At 40.1% G+C, this 9724-nt stretch overlaps 1 protein-coding gene across 2 annotated transcripts; it reads right to left on the reverse strand.

Annotated features, from left to right (window-relative positions):
* Positions 1-41: 41 nt before the first annotated feature.
* On the reverse strand, positions 42-8788 carry LOC310859568 (uncharacterized protein). 2 transcript variants are annotated; one of them, XM_083766186.1, is made up of 12 exons: positions 8651-8788; positions 7069-7842; positions 5475-5649; positions 5305-5357; positions 4768-4888; positions 4495-4587; positions 4325-4402; positions 4129-4221; positions 3954-4034; positions 2837-2902; positions 2358-2600; positions 42-2084 (listed from the first exon to the last, which is right to left on the reverse strand). In XM_083766186.1, the coding sequence occupies exons 2-12, from the start codon at positions 7273-7275 to the stop codon at positions 1285-1287; spliced, it is 2010 nt and encodes a 669-aa protein (XP_083622312.1). In that variant the 5' UTR covers positions 7276-7842; positions 8651-8788; the 3' UTR covers positions 42-1284. The 2 variants fall into 2 exon arrangements, with proteins under 2 accessions (XP_083622312.1, XP_083622311.1); XM_083766185.1 differs by having other exon boundaries at positions 4768-4933.
* Positions 8789-9724: the final 936 nt, after the last annotated feature.

Here is a 9724-nt window from a genome sequence, read left to right on the forward strand (position 1 = left end):
AAACTTTAATCATGTAAATAATTGCACATTGGGAGGGAGAAAGCAACACCATTTTATTAGAAACTCTTCTATTTCATTCAGTATTGTTTTAACAATGGTGATGTGCATACTTGGCAACAGTGAATATAATTTGCCATGCAAGGTATAAAGGCACTCAAACATAATGGACTTCTAAATTATTAACTTCACAACATAGAAATGTGGGTATTAGTTTAAGACACATATCTCATTCTGATTAAAAATTACAGTACACAAAGGTCTCAAATGGTACATGGACTGTAAAGAAGGATTCAACCCTGTTTACTCATTGTTTGACTTGAAAACAAAATGAGAGGTATGCCCTCCTTTTTAAAAGAATTGTATTTTAATGGAAAGACAATAAACCACTAACATGTTTGAGTAATCTTTTTGTTCTTCACCAGGGGATGATGTTTTCAACCCTGTCTGTGTCAGTATAGGCCTACTGTATGTCTGCATACTACAATGTACTGTATATAGGTTTGTCCTAGCGATGACAACATGCCACACTACTTTTTGACCCCCAAACGTTTGACTCCATACAACCCATCGTCGACTCTGGTTGCATCGTAGTTAAGTAATAGCAGTTTTTCTTTATATCCCTTCCTCCACTGCCCCTTGCCTTATACTCGCACACAACCCCAAAACATCACATTCCTACGTATGTAGGGGTGTGGGAAAAAATCGATTTGAATTAGAATTTCCCAATTTCCCAAACTGGTTAAAGTTTTTCCTCCTTTAAAAAAAACAATCATGACCCCAAGAATCGGAATGGAATCGCTAATTGTTTTGATTTTTTAATCGAATCTTCTACCCCAAGAATCAGAATCAAATCGTGAGATAGCAGAAGATTCCAACCCTATTCTTATGTCATCACATTCCTAGAAGACAGACATAAGTATTTACTTCAGACAGAATTACATGTAACTTCACTAGACAGTGAACAGGCATAAACTGGGGAAGTTGTTGGCTATATACAGTCCTCTATGAATCTAAAGGCAAAATACTTGCTCCACTCATTCGTCTAGAGAAGCTTCAGTCATGTTACAACTGAATCTTTCCACCCAAAAATGTGCATTTCTATCAGTCTATGTATTATGGTAAAATAATACACTTTAGTAACTTTTTAACGTTTAACTACATTAATTGACAACGCTTCAAAAGACGAAATAAATGCAAAAGAAAAGTGGACTAGATTAATAGCCCCAGCATAATAATATATTTTTTTAAACCACAGTTTACAAAACCATTGCACTGTATATTGTGTCATTCTTGGGAGTCTTCCTGCCTGGCCTGTTGCTTCGGTCTACCAAGCTGTTTCGTGGGACCCACACGCCTTCCAGCATGAGTGCGTTGATGTTGTCTCAGGCCCTGGCGGTAACTGAACTTCTTCCCACACACAGCACACTGATAGGGTCTCTCTCCTGTGTGAAGCCTGTGGTGCACCTTAAGTTCCTCAGCTCTGGCATAACCCTTCCCACAAACACTACATAGGAAAGGTCTATCCTTAATATGGGTCTGGTAATGAGCCAACAGATAGGAATTAATGCGAAACCTCTTCGAACAAAGGGTGCAAGCAAATGGTCTGTCTCCTGAATGCTGCATCTCATGCAGCTTGAGGGATGAAGCTGTGTGGTATCCTTTACCACAATGGGAGCAAAGGAAGGGCTTCTCCCCAGTATGGAGGCGCTGGTGCACTTGCACGTAACTCTCGGTGATAAACCTTTTACCACAGTCAGGGCAGGGGTAGGGTTTCTCTTTGACATGGCTTTTCGTGTGCTCCTCCAGCTGCTCTTTTTTACTGAACTGAATCCCACAGTAACGGCAGGCATACAGCATTAGTGCACTGGGATCAACCTCATGTGTGTCAGCTGTTGTCTGTGTATGCATCGTGATGTGATGTGCTTGTAAGGCTGAGAGGTTTTCACACTCTTTTCCGCATTCCAGGCAACGTAGAGATGACTCATTTCTGGACGGTGATGGTGACTTCTCCACATATTCAGCATCAGGGAGTCCCCCTGTCATGGGACCAACGTCACCAGACCAATCCTTGATGCCTTTACCGCCTACATGAAGAAACAAGAGAACAAATTATGCTTTCTTTTCTCTGTCTTCACTTATAAAAGTTTATGCAGTCATGCAATAAACAAAAAAATATATCTGCACACAGTCTATGTAATATGTGATTATGGCAATTATTCATTTTAAAATATTCAAATCATTTCCCTGAACTCTTAGAATTCTATGACATATCAAATACTAATTAAAATATTGGTGTAATGTACAACATTGTACCTGGCAATGTGATAATGAGTTGCACTGTGGAGATATTGTCTCACCTGTGTGAACTTTATAATGCGTTTTAAGATTTCCCTTCTGGTTGAAACCCCTGGCACAGATTGAACAGCGGTAAGGTTTCTCGCCTGTGTGTGTCAATTCATGCCTCTCTAGTTTGTATCCATTAGGAAAGTCTTTGGCACACACTGAACAGTGGTACTCTAACTTCTCCCGGGGCTTCTTCAGGAGCTCAGGTGGTATTTCTATTGGTACAGGGACTTTCTTTCTGCCAGGGCGTCTATTGGCTGCTCAGAGAAAGAAAAGAGAACAGTGTGGACTTATTTATTTTGTTATTTAACACAGACATAGCTTGCAATTATAATGCATTTTTGAATAATACAGAAAGCAAGATAATGAAGAAAATATATATATATATATATATATATATATATATATATATCACATACAATATTTGCTCTGTACTAAATTTTAAATAACACTAAGTGATTTACTCTGCTACAACTACCAGAAAGGTTAATACCTGTATTATTTTCTGTTTCTCCATCTGTGTGTGTAAGAGATTTTCTCTTTCTGTAGCGCCTCTTTCCTGTGTTAACAAAAATAATGAACTGAATAAACATTGGGAACAACTTATATAAAAACATGCCAAGAAAACACAATTCAACATGCTGGAGTGTCCATGACTGACCACTGTCTCAAAGCAAGTGGCCATGGTAATGTGTGCAGTGCAATTTGACCATTACTTGAAACCATTTGGATGCATACTATGTAGGGATTTAAATCTTTAAACCTCACAACGGTTAAATTCAATTACTATTAGGAAACGATGCTCATGCAATGCCTATTTTTTGCACAGTGATACATTTTAAACAATCAATTGATTTCAAAACGGAATTATGTTTAAAAATACACTGAATTCTCAAATTTAACTTGAGGAACTGATTTATTAAATATTAGTGGAATACAGACAATACAAATGATACAGCAAACATCAAGTCTGTCTTAAGTCATATTGTTACATATACGCACAGATATAGGTACATAAGCGATAGATGTTACATCTGTCGCTTTATTGAATCACCATCTTTAAGATCAATGCATTGCAAATTATTATTACTGGGAAGAAACGTCCCTCCCCTGGGAGGCAAACGCAGATCCGACACAAAGGTCCGACATGCGGAAATCACAGTGGCTCCTGACAATGCTTTGGTCCGACATGCGTTGGTCTGTGCTTGCGGTTAGGGTTAGGTTAGGGTTTTGGGTAGGGTGTCGGTCTAATGACAGTCCAATAGGACAGGACCAATAGTATGTCGGAACTAAGGGGTATTGGTATTTGCTGCATCATCTATTGTTCAAAGAAACAGCATCCATTCAAATTATTTAACCACTTTAAAATTGGAATCACTATTTAAGCATAGGTGAGCTATACGTTTCCAAAATAGTAAAATCTACACTCTCTCCTTGTGTCACTTTGTGAGCATGTAGATTGGTTATTTGCACCACATGACACCATCATACGACATAACGGCCAATGTATACAACAGGGCTTACAGTAAATGGTCACCTCTGTATACAATCAGACAGGTATTATCCTTGACTTACTGTATGTGCTCGTGAAGCATTTTATCGGCTCTTACCAGGAACGGATTCAGAAGATGTGCCATCCTTTTCCAGTGCTTTAGATGGAGTGGTAACCCTCTTCCTGTAAGGTCGCTTTGCTGGTTGATAGAAATATTACAAATTAAAATACAAATAACACAACTAAGGCTTTAATGTCAGTAGTAGTACTATGCACTTTTTCTATGCTCTTACCAGGAGCGGGTGGGACAGCGTTTGAGTCCATTTCACCCTGTGATGATGCCACTGCAGTAGGAAATGCCCTCTTTCTTCGGGAATACCTTTTAACTACGCGGTAGTATGTGAGTTTCAATTAATACAATTATACATTTAAAAAACAGAACAATGAAATGGTCAGGTGGGTTTTTTAAGCGTAAAAAGGCACACTCACCAGGATTGAGGTGGGCATTAACAATTGTATCTTCTACTGGAATCACTGGTGCCGTTACCGTCCTCTTTCTTCTCCTCCCTGAGTGACAAAGAAAAATGAGAATGTTTTCACAGACTCTTCCATTTACCCTTGTCACTGCTTGGGTCTCTCTAACATAATACTTTTCTCACCGGGATACGGACTAATTCTTTTTTCATCCTCTGTGGTGTCCAGAGACACCACTATTTCTGCTGGAGCCTTCTTTCTCCTGCCACGTCTCTTTCCTGTTAACAGTGGGGCAAAGACATCAGCAAACCAATACGTCTAGAGCCCAATCTATTTAACTTCTGTTGTAGGTTGGAAATCTGTTGTTTTTGGCGAGCCACGGCCAGCGTCACACAACAAAGTGTTATTTAGAACTAACAAGTGTTAATTCTAACCACTGCTATCGTGACTTAATTTACCATGGTATTTTGGAGAGACTGTTATCTTTACTACTCGCTCTTCTTTCTCTCCTCCCTCTGAAGCTGCCGTTTCACCCTCAGTTGTGACTTCCATCATGAGGGTTGGACTGCTGCTCACCCTCTGGAAAGCACATTCCAGATAAGACACTGAGGGAATGCTGTCACCCTGGAGTCAAAGATTATCACATATACCACATATCTTATTGCATCACAACAGCCACACGGGGGGGACCCAGATAATTAATAAAAAACGTTTAGTCAAAGTACTACTTTCATTTGAAGAATTACTTAAGGGGAATTCCACTCATTTTCAACATTTTCAGTCTCTTTCATTTACAGTCATTAATATACCTTAGAGCTGTTGTGTGTAAATAATAAAAAAATCCCCCAATCTGTGTTTCCTTGAAACTGTAGGTCTGTGGGAGGGACTTTTCTTTTAACAGCTCTAAGGTATATTAATGACATAGTAAAATGTTGAACATGAGTGGAATTCCCCTTTGGGCTATCATTTTAAAAAGCATTTAAAAAAGGTGTTACCTTGATAGTAGTGGTTTGTGTTGTTTGAGCGTCTTCTGTGTTATCACAGCAGCCTATCAAAATAAAGTAATGCGGAGAATGAGATACAGACAGTACTGACATGAAATACAGAATTCTTACAAAATGCTGTGTATTTGAATATGCAGTGTTTTGATGTTTTTCCTACTTACTAGGATCCCATTCAACCGTTTCACCATCAGAGTTGATCAAAATGACTTCTTCTGTCTCCTCTTGCTGCTCCTCTTCCTGTTGCAGCTTGACAGTCAGGTGGAGTGTTTCATCTTTCACATTTTCTGGCACAATCTTCACATCTTGAGGAATCATCCGTTTTAATTCGCCAGAACCCTAATTGCATAAGAAGTTGGTATCAAACACCAGGTTCAACCCAATCAGGCTTTGTTTAAAAAAAGGAAAATAAAAACAACATTTCACATGCAGATTTTGCTGTTCAGTGGTGGGCTGGCCTTTTGACACAGCGGGCATATGCCCGGTGTGTCAATGGCCGAACCAGTGGTCCAAAAAACTTCTTCATTGCGGTAAATATCAGAACATGGTAGGATATTTTTTGGTAAAAGTGGTGTAATAGGGCTTGTGTGTGTGCCTCGACGGAGTGGGGCGGAAGAGTATCTGTTATCTGCGTGCCGGTTGTGGTAATAGACCAAAATGTCAGGGCTAAATTTTTTACCCAGTCCAGCCCTGTTGCTGTTGAAAGAGATATAGCTTCAAATCTACATTTTGGTGTTTTTGCAGTGCCAAGAAAAAGGATGCCTGTTACACCATCAATGTAGCAATAATGGGACCAAAATCACAGTAGCACAGGTCTCCACCAGGCCAGGTAGTATCTTAGGCAATCAGGCTAATATGGCATGACTAAATAATAGAGATGATGAACTGATACTGTATGCGTGATGTTTGGATAGCAAAAATTGTGTTGTGTGTAAAAATCGGTCTGCTGGTGGCGCTATAACAGGTGACTGACCCGGAACGGGAATGCCACCCTCTGGGAAAGGGAACATGCACAGAGCCTATTCAGGACTCCACCACAGGCTAATTCATAACTTTTTTTAGAAAGCTATCATGGGAATGGTTATAAATGCATAATGGCAGCGTATCACAAACAGTGTTTAACAGTATACCCTAATATAAGGCGTGGCCGAGACTATGTTTTCGCCCCCATCCATCCGTGTGTGTGTGTCCGTCCATGTGTGTGTGTGTGTGTGTGTGTGTCCATCCCTCTGTGTACAGCTAATCTCCGGTACCGTTGGCCAGATCGACGTGAAACACTTCCTGGAGGCCAGATCAGAACATCTTCCCCAAAGATTTTGCATCAGCCTGTTGCCAGGAAGTCGGTTTTTGTTAAACACATTATTTGATGTTACTCCTATAGATTTTGAAATGCGGCACACATCTCTATACTCATGTCATCAAGACGGAACTGTCAGATTTTTCATATTTCATCCTGATTGCCTAAGATTGACTTCTACCAACTGGCCTGGTGGAGACCTGTGCTCTGAGGAGCACATTTTTCTAGTTTTCATCTGTTTTCAAAACAAAGTTAATTCCAGAACCAATAAAAGTGATTGAAGCTCACATTGTTTCTAGATGACACAACCAGGTCTGTGGGTTCAGGGGTCAAAACATTGGAGCCACAAATGTGAACTGGTACTTTAAAGAACCACTACCATACAGGAAATATAGAAGCTGATTTTGAATTAATATAGAATCCTCATAATGTAGTACAGTAGTAATTTCATGTTGACCTACTCGGTGGCCAGATGCCATCTTTCCATTTCGATCCTCAGGTTCTTCATGCAAAGTTGTACTTTGCTCATCGCCTGCATTCTGGTCCTGAGCACAGCACTCTGGGTGGGGCGGTGGGTCAGCCATTAGGTTAGCCCTCGCAGAGAAGTCTTTGCCATAGTCAGAACATTGGTACTGCTCGCCTGCATTTGACCTTTCATGGGCTTTCATGTTCTCTTTCTGGACGATGGTGTTCTCACAGGCATAGCATGAGTTTTTCTTCAGTGTTTACTGTTCATGAGGGGATTTACAGTCACGTCTAGCGGGTGGGGAGAAGCTCCACTAAGAATGCAGGAGTATGTCTCCAGAGTATATAAGTTGCTGTAGCAATAGTACCTCAAAGCCTCTGCCTGATGACCAAAAGCCAATGTCCCCTGGCCAAGAGGGAATTATCCTAGGCTAGTGGATAAGAAGTTGGCTTTCCACACAGGAGACCAGGGTTCGATTCCCGGGTGTTACAGTATGTGGCTCTCCTGTAGGTACATCTATTAGAATAGACCAGTTAACAAAGAGGGTGACTAAATGGCTGCAGGGCCTCCTGATTCCTGAAAACATTGACATACATGGGACTTTAGACTGTCTGCACAGGCTATGCACTTCCTATCCTTTGAGTAGTCAAGGATTTTCTCCACAGTTTGACTATTCAGTCACTACGCTTTAGTGTCCGCTGGGCAGTTGTGTTGACATGCAGCTTTGAAATGGCCTCGTCTTCATTTGAAGCACAAGTAGAGCTCTAACCTGGACAGTTTGAGGGGAAATAAAAGGACAAACAATGAAGCAAAAAAAAGTGTGGCTATTTTAATATTTAGATTATATTAATCAATTATAAAGGATATCACGCATTAGAAAGACAGTGGCGTTTGTGCAGGAAGCGGGGCATGTCTCATAGTGACAATATTAATAACAAATATTGAATCGGACAACTTAAAAACTGGACTGCACACAAACCCTGGGTAGATGTTAACATGCCAAGAAGTCTTTCAAAGTTAAATACCCCTTTAATATGGTTATTATTACCATCTATCATATTAAACTAAAATGAGGAAAAAAACGAAAAAACTAAACTAAACAGACTGGGTCTAATTAAGTCCCTATTTAACTATAAAGTTATATAGCCTCCCATTCACTACCAGATTTTTGACATTTCGGAAAGATCTTTAAAAGACTACATTCAGTCTAATGGTCTTTTTAAATTCTATGGGAGGCTTTAAACAACATTCAGAGTTCTCTCTTGAACGCAACCAGCACTGGTTATAGGTTTAGGACAACACATTAGCTATTTAGCTAACGTTAGCTAACCAATTATGTGGCATTAATACATTTGATATAAACTCCGTTATTCACACAATAAAGCAATTATAGCGTTAACTTAAGCAGAGCAAATGAACTTAATGTTATCGCTAAACACTTTTCTCTAATATTTTGGTAAATCTGCAGTCGCTAGTTAGCTTTATTGACAACTAGCTGCAATGTATGCAATAATAATATGAACGTTAATGTAGTCGACGTGCAGCTATCTTGACAGAACTTGAATACGGTCTACTACCTCAAGCATTTGTAATGGTTGCCGCGTGTTCGATGGCTCTTTGTTGTATCATTAATAACCCACAAGAAGCAAAGTACAAATACGTTAAATTAAGTTTTATGTTGGATATGAAGCAGAGCAAGAAAGTACTGCCTGGTCTGGTAGGCTAGTAGTGCGTAATAGTATGGCTATGACTCCATTTCGTCGCACGGCGGTGTCTTGCGTTGAAAGTAGCAGATCTACAAGCTCACAGTGCGACGTTAACGGGACGCGTTGTGAGCTTGCAGGTCTGCTAATTTCGGGGCAAAACACACCGCCTTGCGGCGAAGCATAATTTGGCTTTATCTTCTTCTTCTGGGCTGGGCCACTTATTTTTCTTCTTTGCGGTTTAACGGCAGCCTGCGTCCTTTGTGTTGCATTACTGCCACACTCTGGATTTAGTTACTACATGGTTATTGGTTAACTCCTACATAACTTTATACCACTCGACTATAGTCATATATAATATTTATACCATTCTCTATACATATGCTTACATATAGTGTCCAGACTCCAGAGCCATCTAATAGAAGAGTTATGATATTGAGGGGGCAGAAACCGAGCGCTCGCCTCGAGCGCTGTTTATGCAGCCTGCAGGAGTTTGAAATACATTGTTTTCAACGAGGCCGGCGTAATTCGCGTAAATATCAATTTTAGGCATGTGTGCAACATGCCAACTGTTTTAAAGTATTGTACAATAACAACTAAAGTCTCTGTAATGTTTATGTTGTACGTTTACTACAAAACAATCTAAAATAAAGGGATTTAAGAATAAGATCATTAAAGCTGGGCTCTTGCCTGGGTCCAATGCATTTCTGCCTACTTCCGGTCCAGGACTTGTCCCAATTGTCCCCATTCTCAATAGAAGTCTATGTAGATTAGAAGATCTGGTACCCACACCGCCATTGGACTGGCCCTATATAAGTGAACAGAGTTTTCGTAACTCTGTCTGATAGTGACTGTCCAGGTTGACCTATTCTGAAAGCTGATCAGATACTTTGAACAGGCACTGTCAGATCAGTTACGCAACTTTTGGGAAATCGAATCCCTTGGAAT

This window comes from Protomyctophum parallelum (assembly GCF_964188405.1).
Source record: "Protomyctophum parallelum genome assembly, chromosome: 5".
NCBI classification, from domain to species: Eukaryota; Metazoa; Chordata; class Actinopteri; order Myctophiformes; family Myctophidae; genus Protomyctophum; species Protomyctophum parallelum.

What these genes read in the sequence shown, in the direction of transcription:
- LOC310859568 (XM_083766185.1), bottom strand. Translation starts at nt 7,275, where the DNA reads ATGAAAGCCCATGAAAGGTCAAATGCAGGCGAGCAGTACCAATGTTCT. An exon ending in AGATGGCATCTGGCCACCGA is followed by an intron (nt 5,650 to 7,068) that starts GTAGGTCAACAT and finishes TTATGCAATTAG; the next exon opens with GGTTCTGGCGAATTAAAACG. An exon ending in GCATTATAAAGTTCACACAG is followed by an intron (nt 2,085 to 2,357) that starts GTGAGACAATAT and finishes TTCTTCATGTAG; the next exon opens with GCGGTAAAGGCATCAAGGAT.